This window comes from Larus michahellis, chromosome 2 (genome assembly GCF_964199755.1).
Source record: "Larus michahellis chromosome 2, bLarMic1.1, whole genome shotgun sequence".
Taxonomy (NCBI): Eukaryota; Metazoa; Chordata; class Aves; order Charadriiformes; family Laridae; genus Larus; species Larus michahellis.
This window is the reverse complement of record NC_133897.1, coordinates 71,735,914-71,754,363: the sequence shown is the minus strand read 5'-3', so window position 1 is coordinate 71,754,363 and position 18,450 is coordinate 71,735,914. Positions and strand designations below refer to the sequence as shown.

General features: G+C 38.5%; 1 protein-coding gene across 7 annotated transcripts in view; it reads right to left on the bottom strand.

Annotated features, from left to right (window-relative positions):
* KIF13A (kinesin family member 13A) overlaps positions 1 to 18,450 on the bottom strand; it is a 118,232-nt gene that overhangs the window by 18,048 nt on the left and 81,734 nt on the right. For 2 of the 7 annotated variants that reach the window (XM_074575835.1, XM_074575833.1), the window contains exons 17-28: positions 13,494 to 13,704; positions 8,658 to 8,820; positions 7,861 to 8,001; positions 6,071 to 6,220; positions 5,387 to 5,551; positions 4,584 to 4,757; positions 3,891 to 4,042; positions 3,639 to 3,771; positions 3,376 to 3,522; positions 2,346 to 2,384; positions 922 to 1,021; positions 704 to 830 (exon numbers count right to left, since the gene is read on the bottom strand). In XM_074575835.1, the coding sequence (XP_074431936.1) occupies positions 704 to 830; positions 922 to 1,021; positions 2,346 to 2,384; positions 3,376 to 3,522; positions 3,639 to 3,771; positions 3,891 to 4,042; positions 4,584 to 4,757; positions 5,387 to 5,551; positions 6,071 to 6,220; positions 7,861 to 8,001; positions 8,658 to 8,820; positions 13,494 to 13,704 (1,702 nt within the window). Of the gene's footprint in view, positions 1 to 703; positions 831 to 921; positions 1,022 to 2,345; positions 2,385 to 3,375; positions 3,523 to 3,638; positions 3,772 to 3,890; positions 4,043 to 4,583; positions 4,758 to 5,386; positions 5,552 to 6,070; positions 6,221 to 7,860; positions 8,002 to 8,657; positions 8,821 to 13,493; positions 13,705 to 18,161; positions 18,285 to 18,450 lie in introns of all 7 variants that reach the window. The other 5 variants (XM_074575830.1, XM_074575831.1, XM_074575832.1 and 2 more) reach the window with 5 other exon arrangements.

The following is an 18,450-nucleotide window of genomic DNA, read 5'->3' as shown; positions in this document are numbered from 1 at the left end:
GGTTAGCAACCTTTCAAACAACTGGATATGTAACTACTGACAAGGCATTAGCCTTTACATCAATAAATACACTTTTCTCTGCATGACCACAGCACGTTTCAGGTGGATACGGGGGGGGGGAAAAAGAGGGGAAGGAAATAGCATCACTATATCATTCACCTGAGGAAGAAGAGATATTAGGTATTATCAGAGATACCAGTGTACACTTGATCAGAGCCATATTGTCCACATATTCCCAATTCTAACATGTTGCATTTCTCATTTTTGCACGTCAGTTCCAATGATCTTCATTAAAATACAAATGTAAGTGAAATTAAATGAGGAACGAGAACACTTCCTTTAAAAAAATCATAAGTTCTTCCCTCCCCATTCCTTATCAATGAAATTATCATGTGTTCTACCATTCACTTTTGAACCACTTCTTTACTGAAAGGAGTCAAGCTACAGGATAACTCTCAGAATTTTGAAGAAGTGTAAAATGCTATGTTAAATTCAAAGGTAATTTTCAGATCTTGAAAGCTATCTCAAAGCTACTTTATGCAGTGTGTTAACTAAGCAAACGTTTCTTACATTCGAACCAGTACCTGACCTTCTAGCCTTCTACCAACTAAGTGTAATTGGTAGCATTACAGGAAAATGTAGAAAGTTCTAAAACATTCTCAGATTTTTACCTTGTAATGTGCAATAGTTTTACTGAACGTACCAATTTGCGGGGGCACCGGGAATTCCACTGCCTGGCGCTGGAACAAATACTGCATTCCTCTCTTCTGTCAGCCCTACCCACTGTTCAACCAGCCGGGCTTCCCGTTCTATATCATCCTCAGATTTTTCTACAGTGAGAGAGATCAATATTACATATGAGATACATTTTTCATGGTATAGGGAATAAAGTACTTATGACAGGGACTTCAAGCTTCAGACCTTGTTTATTGCTGATCTTTTGAATCTGCTCATCCAAGTACTCTCTGCGTTTTATCAATGCATCAGACCATCTTTCTCGTACACAGTTTAAATCTTCTTCCTAATATGGAAAGAGAAAACAAAGTTATAAGGCTATGTGGCTAAGATTAAAGGGCAGTGACTTTTGTGATAATTTCATCAGAATTGATATTAAACAGCTTGCATGATGCAGAAAACCTTTTTTCCCCCGATTGACATGCACACTGATTAAGTCCCTCATCACCCATGAATGGAAGCTTATTTGCTTTCAAGTCTGAAATTCCAACAGGAGGAAAAGAAAACGTGACTGCCTCAGTTACTGATCAGAATGATACACCATAAGGCTAATTACTCACAGAAGTGGCAATCACACTTTGCAACAGCATATGGAATAGGAAAAACAGTTATCATCAGTGGATCATAAGTTCTCCTGCAGATTAGACAGGTCAGTATGCCCTCAAACCTGCACAAAATTCCATTGCTAGCAGCTGCTATCAGTGCAATTAGGAGATTTCTCATGCAAACAAAACCCGTCATGCAATCATGCTTTGTGGTATCACAGAAAATTTGGTTCGTTCTTCTCTGTGATAAGTCAGGAAGCGCATAAACAGCCCGCAAGAAGTTAGTACCTAACTGGTATCTTTGAGATTGCTGTAAAACCTAATACATTATCTTAAGGGATGTCAGCATTCTCACCTAACTGGTTTTACATCTGTAAAGCTGCCTACTAGAAATAAGACTTCCATGTAGAGATCTGTAATGCATTTTATTTTTTTAGGCATTTCCTCTTTTGCCCTTTGTCGCCTTTTAAATGATTCTTGTGTTATGCTTTCGAAACTCTGACTGTCTTGTATTTACTTATCACACAAAAAGCCAGGCTCAAGGTTTGTTTCTGCAGAGATAAAAAAATTGCTTCACTGAAGCTTCTGTATTCCCCACGCTCGCATCCTCCCCTCTCTCTCCCACTAGCATTTCAGAACACCGCACAATTTAAAAGGTTACGATGTTTTCCTTAGAAAACAAACAAAAACCTCCATGCTATATAATTTGGTTTGGAAAGATGCCTGCAACTGCAGGTGCTTGTTCTTTTCCCTATGATATTCACTGGAAACTGTTTTCATTCTAAATTAAAGCTTCTAGGCTTTTATACACATAGCAATTCCTGTAGCCAGTTAGGAGAGCTGACTGCTGAGTACTAGAGAAGAGAGCACACTGCAAGAGGATAAAGTCACAAGGTAAACTGAAATAGCAATGTTTCGTAGCCCAGGTAGCCTCTTAAATGCACAGCATATATGTATTTCAAAGCCGCTTTTGCTTGCTCCAGTATGCTTGTTCATTTGAAAGTTGCTGGCTATTAGCATTAGCTGTGCCCCATGCCAGAGGATTGACAGCAACAGCAGCAATACCTGGTAACTATCCATATCACCACCATCATCCTCCTCCTTCTGGTAGGAGAAAATAAATTTTGTAAAACACAAAAGAACATGCATTTCTCTCAACAGAAACTCACACAAATACCCCAAAACACAAATACAAACATTTCTGCCACAAACAAACTTGTAAAATGTTAAAATTACAACATTCAAATAACCAAAGTCTTATTAACAGGTAGAAACAGATCTTTTTTTTATTACAGACTAGAGCATCTCATCCATGATTTGTGTATTAGTGAATATATTTATTAAAAAAATTTATCATAGAATACAGTGCCAGAAAAAGGACTGAGCAAGCCTGTCACCCATCTCCATGTTTTACAGTTTCATCTGTATTTAAGGCAATAATTACTTGTGGTTCTGAATGCAATGCTTCTGACAAAAGGCACCTCGCTTCCCTGGGTGGCCCATTCCATTTATTCTTTGCCATCACTGTTGAAAGCATGTTTTATTTTCCAACATGAATTTGTCCAGTATTGGTTTGAAGCCATTTATACTTCTTAAAAACTTTTTCTCCTAAATCAAATAGCCCTTTCACATTCAGTGATGGCTATTTCTGATTCTGATGAAGTAACAGTCCTGTCCTTTTTGAAAAGATAAACAGTATTTTCACTATAAGACATTTTCTCTGTTAATTTTCTTTTTTTTCTTCCCCTCAACTTTCACCATCCTTGCAAGGGAGGGAAACTAATGGAGCTAGGAATCTACTATTAATCACCTCTACACGTAAAGGTAAAAACAATTTCCATATTGCTCCTGTTTTGTGTATACTCAAACACCATACTTGTCTCTTTATCAGTTATACAGTAAGTTATAAGCAAAAAAAGCAGATTTAGCACCATATGCTCACATCATACATATTAGCATCAAACACATGCAAAACTGCAAAATTACAATATCACGTCTAAGGTCCCTTATGGAACTATGTTGGGCTGGCTCTAAAACAGCAGAACAAACCCAAAAAAACTGTATAAACCAACACATGAAAAAACAACTGTCTTACCTGGTAGCTGTCCAAGCCCCTTTGCAGTTTGGTTGACCTGGCAGTCACACCACCTACAGAGACTGAAAGAATTGCTTCTACCATGAGAGGCAACGTTCCCGAATGTTGTACGGGTTTCACTGTCACCTGAACTCTGCGGGAATGACCCTGAACAGGTAATTTGAGAGAACAAAAGAAAGACAGAGAGAAAATCAGAGAGAAACTAAGAATAAAATTAAGTATCAATTTAAGCACAAATAAGAAGACAGGGAAAAGATACGTACCTGCCTAAGCTGGAAAATCCCCCCTGTGTTCACATCTTTTGCCTGATGGAGTTCAACTGCAGTATATTCTCCCATCTCATTCAATTCTTGTATGGAAATCCACATTTCTATTCTTCGAGTTACTTCATTCCACCTAAAAAGACATCCCCACAAAAACCAATGGTTGCCTCACTAAACTATATTTTGTGCACCACAAGTACGAGAAAGACTCTGGAAAGCTGATGGAAGCATTCACGTGTAATTTATTTGTACCTGTCTCTCAATGTCCTAGTTTTAGCATGAAGAGAATCAACTTCCCAAACAGAGCTGCCATTGCCAGTACATCTGTGACCCCACACCTCAATAGCAAGAGCTCCTTCTGAAATGAACTCCAAAAACTCCTCTGTGACATTCACCACGTAGTCCTGGCAATGCGAAAAACAAATCACATCCAATCACATGACATAATTGTACCTCCTCAACTAGTTTTTATGACACACCAAACAACTACCTACCTGCATGGTAAAACCACAGTTTGGATCATAAAGCTCAACTCTGGTCAAGAAAGTTGTGAAACATATCATCTCAGCAATTCCTGCTTCTGCATACCGCATTTCATGCTTTGAAACTTTCCATAAGAACAATGTCACAGCTCAAATGATCTTTAAGTTACTGAGCGTACCAAACCAGCATATAAGATGTCATTATATAAACTACAGTTTCCCCCATGCTTTAGAGATGACATCTGAATTTAACAGACTAATTAAAAGATTTTTTTCATTTTACTGCATTTTGAAGACGTGATGAAGTGAAATAATATGGCATGCTGAAGTACAGTTAGAAGTTATTAGTTAAATGACTTGATTCCTTCCTCCTTCCCCCAGCGAAACAAGGCTCAAATTCTAAAAAGCTTATCTCAAACATACCATCCTCCCTGTAACACTACTTCATAATAAAAATAGTTACCTTACAGTGAGAGAAGGTCACTGTAAAGTGAGCATCCTTGCTCTGAGGTGAAGGCACATCTGGATCTACCACTGGTGCCACCACTGTTGACTCACATTGATCCCAAAATGTATATTGACAAAAGACAAAGTTGGAGAGATTAGGTGGCAGTCCGGTTGCTTCTTTTATTTTTACCTGAGGAGACAAAACAGATGTTCTCATGAATACGATTTGTTTCTTCTTCAATTGTAAATTGTTCAAAAACTAAATATTTAAACCAAAAGTACCAACAGGCAAGAAGAACTTTTTAAAGGACACTTCCAATTGCTTTCTAAGGATGTCTCTATTTAGGAAATCTGTATTTTGCATATAGAGACATGCAGACACAAGGAAAGCAGTTACATGCATTTAAGTAGCCCACCCACGTACATGTTTTCTTTGCGGAAGCTGGTAAGTTCAAGTGGAGAATGAAGCACTTCATGACAGAAGAAATGAAATCCAGACTCCACTCATAGATCCCACAGTAGATGATCAAACAAACCATAGGAGATGGTTACACGGACAAACTATTTCCCCTTCTGTGTCTGCCAAGGACAGTCCTTGTAACATCAGTATTTATGATGTAGACCTGCATATACTAGAAACTCATGTGAATTAATTCAGCCACTGGCAACCACCACCAGTGAGACTGGCCTACACCTAAATGGAACAGAAGAAGCCTCTCTCTAGAGAATTTTAAGCAAGCAATAGCCTACGCAGTGTATTACTTCACATCAGACCAACTACATAGTTCTGAAACTGTTAACTTCATCACATGTTCTCACCCTGCAGGAGAGCTTTTTTGCTCTATGAATAATTTCTCCATTGTTATCCATGACTTCCAGACTCCCGCTCTCACTGGAGTTCTCAGATGAGTCATCTCCTTCTACTACGCGTTCTGGGACAGACCCAGTGACTCGCATAACTTCAACGTGCAACCGTCCTGCAACCTAAGGCAAGACAAATACCATGAACCCGTGCACAAGGGACTTAAGAACATTAAGATGGTAAATCTAACTCTAGGTGTGCAGAAGCAGAACTGAACAGCTCTCAACCACCAAACAAAAAGCAACAATGTCAAAAAAAAAAAGAGAAAAAAGGAACAGAAAAATAACTATATGTATGCAGAACTTTCTAATTCACACACAACAGAAAACGCATAGAGTGTCATGACTGTACATCAGAACCTTAATATGCTGGGTTTTTGCTCAGTTACCTACATCGACACTATGAATTTTATTCTACTATTTTACTAGTTGAGCAATTGTAAACAATTAAACAGAAAACATACATAGCAATTTGCAAAACACTTATTCACTGGGAAACATGACATTAAACATTGTTTGCTTGTTAAAAAAAAATAAATAAAAAAAAAAATCGGTGTACGTTGGGCACAAAGCCATGTTACCCCCCGCAGGTATGTATGGGCGCGCAGGTGTGCCCAGCCCGCTGTACGTCTTTGGCTTTACCTCCCCCTGCTGACTGATGATGGGCACAGCGTACTGCAGCTTCACGTCATAGAAAAGGCACTCCAAAAACACATTGGCGACACCAATTAAGTTGTGATTCTCTTGCGCTTCGTAAAAAGGATCACCTCTTTTGCCAATCAGCTTCCTTATCTGTTTTAAAGGTCGTAAAAGTCATATAAAAAAAAACTGTAAGCGTGGGAACACAAGATCAAATAACAACATAGTATAAGATCGCGGCACAATAATTAAGTCTCTACCAATCGTTTCTGTTCCTTCCTGTTACACAAGTAGAAAAGGTACTATGAACATATCACAAATCTGAAATGAAATCTTTGAGATGAGACATTATACAATCCTCTCTTTAGAATGGGATATAGTCATACGATGACCTACATTTTTTAGTGATGTCAAGACAAAGCAGATTTTACCATGAGCAAGCACAGTAGCCATTGATTTCAAGAAGTTTCACCTTACTTTTCTGCTCTGTTTACACTTTTTAAATGAGGACAAATCATCCCCAGGTTGAATAGCTGGTCTGGCTGCTGGGTACAACTACAATGGCAAAAGGGAAGATGCAGAATGACTCCCGTTTTAAGCCTACAATTGTTCTTCTGACTCCCACAGAACTGAGATCACATCTGCAGCATTTTCTAAGCCAATACCCCATATACAGCCACAAAGAATTCATGCAGGTTCCTAGCACAATATGCACTCCTCAGCGGACTTGTCAGCTCCTTCCCTTCTCCTCCTCCTTCGTCTTCAACACATGCATTTGACCTACGTGTTTCTATGTAGCACATAGACCACATGCATTATGGATGACATAGGTCATGGCAAGGACGATCCTGGCTCAGGCAGACATATTAATGTATTCAAAGGATGTGCTATCAATTCTTACTAAAGTCAGCAGCAAAATCATCGTTGTCTTCAACAGGCACAGATGAAGTGCTTGACTTCCCCTGTGTTATGATTTTAGAGATTCCCATTGTCCCGTCCAAGGCATGTAACAAAGGCACAACAGCTGTTCAAACATATTTGAGAATGATTCTTGACACAAGTCATTTAGGTGCTTCCTATCAGCCACAAGACAGCAAGATATACTTCCTACGCAGTTCTACCTGGATACCTAGAGGACATCTTCTGGAACACCGAACCTCATATCTATCTCTTGCCAGTTAACAAGCACACTTTTGACAAGTGTCACACTTATTTGCCAAGGTTAACGTACTATTAAAATCATCAGGAAATGCCACTTAGTTTTCATGGAGATACTGATGTTGACTAAGTGCCTTCAGTTGATTTCCTCACCACTTTAAGGTTGGGGGACATACAAATGAGTATTTCACATTTTAAGATCAAGTTCTACCCCACTACTATGCTCTGCACCTTGAGTGTATCTAAGCAGCATCTTTGCTAGTTTTGATACTTACCACAATTTAATAATTCTATTTCTAATACAGTTTTCCTGCTTCTATTCAGAGCCTGTGCCTATCTGCATGGCACCTATATTATGCGAGGTAAACTCTTAGTGGCATCATGAGTCACTATCTCAACACAATTATATCTGACCTCAGCACATTTATACCTGAGAATGCAAGTGAGAATAGGACATAGCTGTGCTTTATTATGCATGGGCATTTTGAGTATTTAGTATTATTTATAGTTCAAAAAAAATATCACAATACTGTACCCTTTCATAGACAAAGTCATTGCACTTGATCTGTACACTATATTAAAAGGGGTTAAAACAAACTCCATCTCTGATCGCTTTCAGAAAATCTACACAATACCTCAGGAATTTTCTCCTTCCACTCTTGATAGAGGTCTCTCATGTCAATCAATTTGTTCTCTAGTTTCTCGATAGTCCACACTTGAGTACCTCTTCCTTTTCTTCTCACTTGAATAGCAGGCTCGCTTACTATTGCACCCCTCTAAATCAGAGGAAAAAATAATCACTGCAGGAAAGGTGCATGTAAGTCGTTTAACTCTTCACTCAAACTGCATTCCTAAAACAGAATCAAATACAGAACATGCAGCTTCTCTCTGCATGCCAGCCATACTATCTCTGTCCTCAAACACAGCACACCCTATACATCTCTGAGGATCCTGACCTCTTTGTCCTTCTCAGACAACTTCTATTCACACAGGAACATTAACACTCTCAATCAAACCACATATGACAAGCACATTATCCTAATTGCTATCATTATATTTACAGCAGGCACTACAACTAGAAAACCCTCAAGACAAAAAAAACGTAGGCATCTAATAAAGACTGGTAATTTTTGCAAACAACTAAAATGCAGGTTTTACAGCAATAGAACACAGATGTCTGTTCACAAACCACATGCACATATGGTGATCATACACTTGAAAGAACAGCAAGAGCCATACTTAATGCCATGTTCTCATTTTTATTTATAATTATGCACTTTCAATATATTAAAGTCAGATAGTACCCATATTTTGCTTATGCACAATCTAACAAAAGTAACATTTTGTGGCCTCAAATTAGATATTATATACATCTACATATTTTAGATTAGCCATAAAACTACAATTTTCTAGCATTCTTTGCTGTCATTACCTTTTTGTTGGCACTGAGGTTTTCAGCAGGGATCTGAAGTGTTACTTGATAATCTGTTAGCTTACTCATTTCTTCTGCTAAGAAGTTTGCTTCTCTCACCAGTGTATTTGCCTTTACTATCTGCTCTCGAAGTTTAGCCAGGCTCTGTCGAAACAATTCATCCCTGTGGTGCAGTAGGTAACATGAAAAATACACAGATACCTATTTCTAATATTGGAAAGCTGCAAATACAGTTGCTAACAAAGACTTTTCTGAAACAAGTTTAAGAAAAAATGTTGTATAGCACTATGTCAGCAAACATGAAACAGCGTCAGACCATTTTACTGAGGAAAAGCAGTGATCACATATTAAACAAACGTACCACTTTTGAGATAAGTCTAGCACAGTAATGCCCAAATAAAAGGGCACAGTACAGTAGGAGTTGTTACAGTGATGATTTGTTAAAAGCCCTAGGGACATTCCTAATTTTCAAGAAATGAAATAATTGCAGTTGTCTTTGTCTTTAATCTGGAGTCCTGTTCCACAGGAACTACCAGCCCCAACATGTGAGACTTATCTAGATAAAACCTGCTTTTCCTCAGATCGTGATGATGGAACCTGCAATCACTGCAGGCCAAAGCTTTACATTACAGCTAGGGCTCTGCAGTGCTACAGACCCTCAGACCTCCCCTCTATACACTTAAACCATCTCAAATGTACACATTAAAAAAAAAATATTAAAAATTTTAAGTCCTATATACCTGAAGTACCTTTTAAGTAATAGAGGAATGAGCACAGGTTAAAGCTCGTGCACTCCGTACAGTTAACAGCTTCTGGAAAAATTCCAAAAAGGTTTCTAAGGCCTGTCTAAGCAAATCTGTTCTAACCCAACACCTGGCAAACCTGCTGTGACACAAACTATACCTCCACCTCCGATACTAAGATACGCACTCTACCTGGGATTCTTGTCTTTAAATTGCCATTTAAAAGTATCACGATTATCCTCTGAGCAAATGCGAAGTCCTCCTTTCTTTGTAATCCCAACAGTACTTACTGCATCTCATAATCTTCATAAAACTCAAGATCAAACTTCAGATATTTCAGTGACCAGCACTCCCCTGTATGATTTTTTAGCTTTTCTATGCAAAGCCCTACTGAAACACAGTACGCATTGTGCATATACACTTCTAATTTCTACAAAATACATTACGACATCATAGGAGGAACAAGTAAACTTATGTTCCTTGCTGTGAATACAAGCAAGTTTGCCTATTTGCCTTTATTCAGATAAGCTCAGATCTTTTGTATGTATGTATAGTAGAAGCCACAAACAACTGTTAATATGCCTTTCAGCCCCTGACAGAATTCTTCATGAATAGATAGCTCTTTTCAAAATATCCCAAATAACAGCCTGGGTAATTCAAATTGCACTCTGCTGGTTCCCTGATACCAAAGTGGTAAACAACCAGCAGTGTTAGAAGCAGCCCTGAATTTTAGTGCCTTCAACATGCTAAAACATGCAGCTTTGTGTCTCTCCCCTATCTAGCCTAAGTTTCCAACAGAGGTGGGTTTTGTTAGATCTTAAAGAGCTGCTACTATCAGTGGACTTTTAGTCCACTTCCTCCATATCTGCTCCTGGCGTTACACGGGAAATTCCTTTCCCTCTGCCTCTTGCTTCTGTTATCCAGGCCATCGAGATTAAACGAGCAATCCCAGACCATGGGAGTGACACATTCTGCAAACAGCTATAATTTTGGATTCACCCAGAAAATGAAGGTACAGTCAAGAATTAGTCACTAAATAGTACTTAATACTGAGAGTGCATGAGACCTGCAACCACCGCGAGACAGCTGCCTGGCTTGAGAAACAGAAGGCAGCTTTGATCTGTAAGTGCTGTAAGAACCATGGGATTCAGCTACAGCCAGTCCCTTCCTTGATCCAGGAAACTGGCATCTGGCGAGCTGTTTGGGGAGGCTCCCACACTGATCTTGTCTTAGCTAGATCCTTGAAAAAGGAATGGTTTAAGACTGTAAGGAGGACTTATGAGTAACTCAACCAATTATTATGGGCAGTTCTCACGACAGTTGCATTCCTCTGTATATAGCTGTGCCAGCACCCTTCCAGAAACTCCAGCAAAAAAAAAAAAGTTTCAGATAGGATTTCTTAATTCTTACTACACAAGACATATGACAAGCTCCATCAGGATATTAACCAAAGCAAATACCCACTGAACAGGAAATTCTGAAACAATTATTTAAGCCAGACAAGGGAAACTTACATCTGACACTCACGAGGTGTCACTGCAAGTCTCTGGCATTCTTAGTGCCAGGTACAGAAAATGCTGAGCTAAACCTCTGGTCCAGTACACCACCACCCCTCCACACTCCGACAAATTAAATTTGTTGAAAGTTACAATGGGTTAACTTTATGCCAACAGGTTTTAACACCGGGTCAGGTGTCATCTGTCCTTCCATAGCCAGCACAAAGCCAGAATAAACTCTGTGCAACGTGTTCTAGCTGATATGACAGATAGAACCACGTGCCTGCATCTGATACCTATCAAATTCATCTTGCTGGTTGATCCAGTAGAGCTCAGCTTCATTTGCGGTGGCAACAGAGCAACAGCTAAAACTTCATTAATCAAATCCCGTACAACCTGGACACTTGGCTCTTTTGCACGTACTTCACAACCAGTGTTCCCAGTTTTTCCTGCATTTCTTGCCCTCTGGCCAGTTGGCTGGTAAAACCCTCTCAGCACTACGTTACCATGCTTTTACAGCAGAAATCCCTCAAAGATTTTTTTTTCTTGTTTCTTTTTTAAGAAGATTCCATTTTTTCCCCTTTTTTTCAGCAGCCCAAACCTCTTTTAGAATTATAAATAAATAAAAAAATATACCTCAGAGGATCTTCTGGAGGACAGGAAACTGATAATTAGTTCTTCCAGAAAACTGTTTATTTGATGCCATGCCACCAAAACATTATCAGACTCCTTGCTGATCACAACGAAAAGCCTCCATGCTCCTCTTTTGTACAACGCAGCAAAGTACAGACTTCAGGCAGTTAAACAGTATATAGAGTAAAGCATTCACCCATGCAATCCAGAGGCAAAAATGCTTGTTCAATGCACAGCTCCTCCTAAGAGACATCTAACAACTACCGAGAAGAGAAGGCTGGCAGAACACCTAGCCTTGATATCACTCCAGATTCTCCTTTTTTATGTCATTCCATGGTTGTGGTGGTTGGTTTAAGTTGATCACAATTACAATTTTTTCTTCTCAGCTCTCAAGGACAGGCAGAAAGTTTTTTGCTACTTCCTTTTCCCTTCTGTTGCATCTTCCCTTGCCAGTAAGCCCAGTTCTCTGCTGCTGAAAGGGTTATCACTGATTTTTTGATGGCCTCGCTGTGCTCAAAACAGTTCTGAATAGCAATGATTCCAGCAAGCGCATTTCTTATTTTGCACTCCTTCTGCAGCCCTAAAAGAGTCTGCAAATCCCAACAATGACTCTGCAATGCTTTACATTCAGTTCCCAATAATTCTGGTTTTAGCTCTTACAGGGGCAAACAATTATTTTAATTAAAGTTGAAACACAGCACCACTACTCTGTATGCTTGCCATGGAAAACATTCTAGTCATTGCTGGTGAATGGGTCAACAGTTTGTTATTTCTTTAGGTTTTTTTTTCCCAGGCCAAACTGGGCAGAAATTATAAAACAAAACCTTGCACAAAAACTAAACCAAGATCTGTTCTGTTCTATTTCTAACACTCTGAAGTTGAAAGCTGCAATACAATCGTGGCTATCTTTATTAGGATCCTCTTGTACATGGATTTATTTTTTTTTTAAATGGTGGAGAACAAGCAAAAATAATCAAAATAGGAAAGAGCACTCAAATTCACTACATATAGAAAAACGGCTGAGTGAATAATGAAGCTTCTGCTTTAAAAGAAAATAGATTTAAAAGAAATCTACAAGAAACCTGTGAGTGAATCTAGTCATTCTTCCTGCTGAATTAACCCAATGACAGAATACTCATTTGTATGCCGAAAACCTAAATCATCTTTGGTTGCTGGCCCTAGAACTTCTCTCCATGGAGTTGACTTCCTTTGTTCCCCAATGATACTGAGAACAAGCTTCTCTCATTGTCAAGATGCAAACACACACGTGCTGCTTAAGCTCTGCTCACATCTTCCTAGTCTGCTTTTTTAACAATCCCTGCAAATCTCTCAATGATCTTTCACCAAGGCTGCATTCAGGTGCCACACTATTCCTTTGCAAAGAGGCAAGCCCCATGGCAAGCCTTTTACTTCCTAAATAGCTCAAAGATACTCTATTTGACTATTCTGCAGTTATCAAACTCTTCTAAAGCTGGGCTTAGTTTTAGAGACACATACACAGAACATTTAAGGACTCCTATTTTCTGTATTTTTTTTAATGGTTTGCTCTCACTACATACTCTCAACACACAATACTCCTTAATGGACTCCTTAGCCTGAGTTGACAAATTTACCTCTGTGCTATCCTTTTTTCCTTTCCAGAACTAACTTAAATAATAATTGCTAAACCAAACATTTCAGAAGCCCTTTTCTATCTTAAAAAACAAAAAAAAAAAGGCTATAATGTTGATCAATAAAAGCTAAGTTCTCATTTCATCTGTGTGTTAAATCACACAGGAAGATTTTGTATGCACATTATGCATCAAAACTTAGTCCTAAATGAAATGCTAACACTTTTGGTGGAGGCAGATCTTGTACTGCACGTCAACTCCACCAAAATATATTATCAGTTTCTGACAGACAGTTAGAGTCTCATCTTTCACCCTTTGTAGTTCTTATAATTCCTTTAACTCCAGTATTCTCACCTCTCTTCTGTCCAGAGATTTACTTTCTGCTGTGCAGTCTGTGCAGTGTAGGAGAGTCTGTCGCTGCCATGCTGATGCTGCCTTTCTGGAGAGAGCTGCTGCCGCAGCAGCTCTAACTCACGTTCATACATCAGCCGCTGCTCCTCAAGAGCACTCCGCTTCTCTTCCAAGTACTGTTTCTCCAAGATCTGGACCACATTTTGTACTGGGTCTAACAAGAAAAGGAAACAAAAAAAAAAAAAAAAGAAGGAAGAAAAAAACCACAGAAAAGTGAGAAAATGCCATTTCAGCTCTACAGAACACTCATTATTTATTTGGTAACAGTCATCACATATCCCAGAGTCGCTGCAAACACAAGATGGCCACTGCCCCCCAAAACAGCCAAGAAATTAAATATTGCATTAAGTAAATAAATCCAAACAAGAAAAAAAAAATATGGCATGCAAAGAGGCTAGAATAATGGTTAAGACTCTTGTCTACTGCATACTTCGGTATTGGGAAGTTATAATATGTTCCAGGATCCCAGTAGGAAAAAAAGAATAGATGGAAAAGGGAACAAATTAATAAGAAGAAAACAAAGCAAAATACAAGGGAAAATGATGTTAACCAGAGAAGGAAATTATTTAAGGAAGTAAAAAGCAATTTACTTTCTCCATTCTGGCAGGGAATGAAACATGCTGGAAAGCTGCAGGAGAAAACTGAGACAAACAAATGGACTGACTCATCACACATTGCACTGCACCGAAGCGGTTCACAGCACTGAAACAGGCAAAGTACATTCTGGAAGTGACTTCTGCATTTAGCTTTACAAACCACATTTCTTCTCAGTATCAACCCAGAACGAATATCCATTTGGATATTCTATCCTGAAATAACAACTGCTTATGTCAATTAGCTACAGTTAAACCTAAATTGCATTCAAATTAAAGAAACATTACTCTGTCTGTTCCTGGGTTTAGGTCCAATGCTCTGAAATAGCAATTAAATGGAATAAGCTCCCTCTATATACTACCAGTATATATCTGCTTCATGTATGTACATCTGACAGCTTAAACAGAGCAAGAAAAGTGGTTTGACAGAGGAGCAATCTAGATGAATACCTGAGTGACAGCACATCACCTCACAGATTGCTGATTCTGTGCATCAGAAGGGGAAGGGAGAGGGGGAAGTTCCATAGCTGGCGTGGTGGAATATTAGGGTAAGTACCATAGCAAGTTTAGGACACGCCAGGATTTTCAAATGCAAAAATCTTCATCTTTGAAACAACTGTTTGTGACACCTCTTGCATTTTGCAAATATTAAAAAAAAAAAACAAAAAACCCCAAACAAAAAACAAAACCCAAAAAACCAAAGAGCTGCTGTGACACTTAAGGATGACAGTCTGTCACAAAGGAGGGAGAAAAATAAACCTAGATTTAATTACACTGTCCCACTTTGGAACTAGAGGTGTGCTTCTCCAAAAAAACCACAACCAAACATGTTGGTGTGATTTAGTTATGAACCATCTTGCCCTCACTACCAAAACCCAGTCCTGTAAGATTTTGCACAAGTGTTCCTGATACTACAATGCTACATGAAAAAACAAATAAGATTTGGGTTACTGTAGCATGCAACAGAGGAATCATATGAAAGGTTCTGCAGGTTTTTCATGAGCAGTAGTGTATGTTGGTCACCATAACATGCACATACACTCTCCCAAAACCCACATCCCTTGTATCTTCACAAACAAATGTGTTATTACTGTATTCAGCAATATAGAATAACTTAGTACGTACTAGAACTACTGAGGCCAATTTTGCTAAAGATAATCCAACTCTCTGTCTGTGATTTTGATGTACACGACTATTTAGGCAAGTCATTTTATAAAACAAATCCTTCCTATTATAAATGTCAGAGGAGCAAACAGGATCTCCAGGGTTCTGTTGTTACAGTGGGTTTGTATTTACCTCTCGGCCTCCTTATTTGAAATATTAAGACTGACGTAAAGCATATTTTCAGTTTTAGCAGAAAACAAAGACTAATGCAAGTTGCTACTGTGGCCCTACCCTTATCCAGGGAAGAAATCACTGGGTTCATGCAAAGGCATCATAAAATACCACCACAATGGTAATTATAAAGCACAAAGTTAAAAATCAGTCAGCATAAATAGCAACCAAATAGCAAAACAGTGAAGCATAGAAGTGTCTTAAAATAACCAGAAATATTAATTTTTAGTACACGACATTCTCAGAAAAACAGTTAGCTATTTTTAGCTTTTAAACAGACAGTGCAACAAAAACAACTGACTGAACCAAGTTCTAATATTCTGGACTACAAACCAAGTTATTCATGTTGATCTGCATCATCCTCCTCCTCCTAACTTCTCCAGATAATACCAGAATTACCTTCACATACATAGGTTTTACTGGACAATCCCTAAAATTGTTTTCATTATGTGAAGAATGGTTGAGAAATCAGGTATTATGCAGAAGATACAGAAGAGGCATGGAAGAAATTAAAGCCCTCTATTGTGTTTGCAAACACAGGAAATGAATCTAAGGCTGACTCATTAAGACAAGACTTTCCTAAACTGCTCAAAGACCAGCTCTGAGTTCAGGGAGCAGATTTCCTTGATACAAGTGACTTAATACAGATTTCCTTAATACAAATTCCAGGCACATATATTTACAGGTTCACAGCCACCACAAGATCAAATATTTGGAAACATGTAAAATATTTGGAATGAGATGCAAGAGTCTAGTCTAAAAATTCCTCATTTAAACGACAGCCATTACTGTTCGGGGGGGAAAAAAAAGTATTTGCTTGTATTGAAATGCAAAAGGAAAATCTACACTCTTAGAAAAGTTTTCAATTTAACTTTTGAAAGACTTTACACAGAAACTCCCAAGCCTTTCACAGTGAAAAAGCAAAATATGGTGTGAATAATAAACATCTAGTTAGAAGATTAAAAAATAAAGTCAAGTTTTTCACAATTCAGAAGAACTACAATAGTGTTTAAGTTAGATTTAAACACCATGTTCCACAATTTTGGATTTCTCATACAAAGTCAAATAAATTAGGGAAGATTCTACCCAAAACCTGCCAAATGCACAGCAAATTCCATACTGTGTTAAAAGGCCCAGGTCCCAATCTTTTACATATATATATACACGTGACGAGTTCAATGGCCCTGAGAAGACTGTTCGTATGCAGTTAATCCTCTGCAAAATGTTAGAATGTTAACACTGAACCAGAAGAAGGTACTTTCTCCATACGATGAAGAGCATTTACTACCTTGCTGCAATGTCACTTAATTCACATCTGGAACCTGTTAATCCAGTAACAACAATGCTGAATTAATTCCTTAAGATTTCATGTAAGTGCATTTTTCTAAACAAGTGGGAAGAAGATTATGACACAGGCTGCTTTGCTAAGTTTCATCAAAATCCCCATCCCGAGCCGTAACAACAGTTTTGTTTGCTTAAATGAGAAGCTGGGTAACCTAATCACATTGTTTACATAACCACTGCACCCTATACAAGAATAAAGTAAACTTCTTTGCTGCATTCTGTGTTTGACCAACATCACAAATTAGCAGTACAAAGCTGATCTGACAGAATCCCACAAAGAAAGTTAACAGGCTGAAGAGAGGAAAGAATCTGCATGTTTTCTTTACAGCTGTTTTCAAAGCTACACATTTTCCTCAGAGCTTCTCTGGAGCCGGATGCAGTATGTGACACTTCTGTACTGGTTAAATGCTATAAAAACAAATGTGCTTGCGCTCTGGAGAAGCTAGGCTATTTATTTAAAGAAGGTTACTGTTCTCAAAAAGATCAAGGGGGAAAAAAAACCCAAAACCTCTTGCTTTGGGCTATATCAATACATGCCTATAAAATAATTATCTGATGAAATTTTTAAAATACCCCTTTATACCCACCTAGGGTTTCTCCAGAGAATACAAATAGAATTAATTGTCTTCAATTATCTAGTTATTTCTTCTTCCTGACCTGTATTTATTTTTCATTTTAAGGAAGAATAAATAAATGGTATTGCAACAAAGCTGCTTTACTTCTTACACAGCAAACTGGAAGCCTGTGAGCAAAACTGTATTTTAACTATACCATTGAGAAGAACAGAACCTGGAAGCACTAGCTGACTTCCAATCAAAAGACCAGCCGATGATCCTCACAGTCACTTGGTTTTGTCAGGGCTTTATTATCACTCACTACTCCAACTTAGTGAAGCAACACCTACGTGGCAGGGGGCAGAAGAGACAAGAAGCAGAAAAATTGGGTTCTGATGCCTCTGAAACTGTGCAATGTGTATGACTGCTAACACTTGCTGTGCCTTAGAAAGTACTCTAAAGAAACAGCGAGGTCTGCACTGCACACAGCAAAGACACAGAAAACAACCGACCAAGACAAAAATTAGCCTGGATCACAACCAAAAAAGCCTACTGAACTAAAATGTTAAAACACTTGAAATATTGTGAAGAATCATTTCCATCAGCTAGATAACAACACAAGAAAACCAAAAAATGTGTCCCCCCCGCCCCATTCAAAGAACACTGACTCATTGTAGACTGCTACAGTTTAGTCAAATCCCGGTTAGTGACAAGCAGATCAAGCATCAATTAATGCTTTCAAATTTCTCCAGCAGTCTCATGCATGAGCCAATCAAGTTCAAAACCTTTGTCCCAGTTTTGGCACAGATACGGGATGGTCTGAGGCCTTAAGACAGGCAACAGAATCTTCACGAGGGACGACAACACTGAAGACCACCAGGATGGCAAATTCATCTGAAATTCATCTCCTGGTACGAGTGAACCATAATGAGAATATTTCTGTTATCAAACAGTAATTTCACATCAACTTAAATGACCTGACCCTGTTACTCACTCACACAAGAAATCCCATTAAAATCAAATTGTAAAAAAGTTGCTAACTCTTGCTAGAACATTATGCATATGAAACCATCA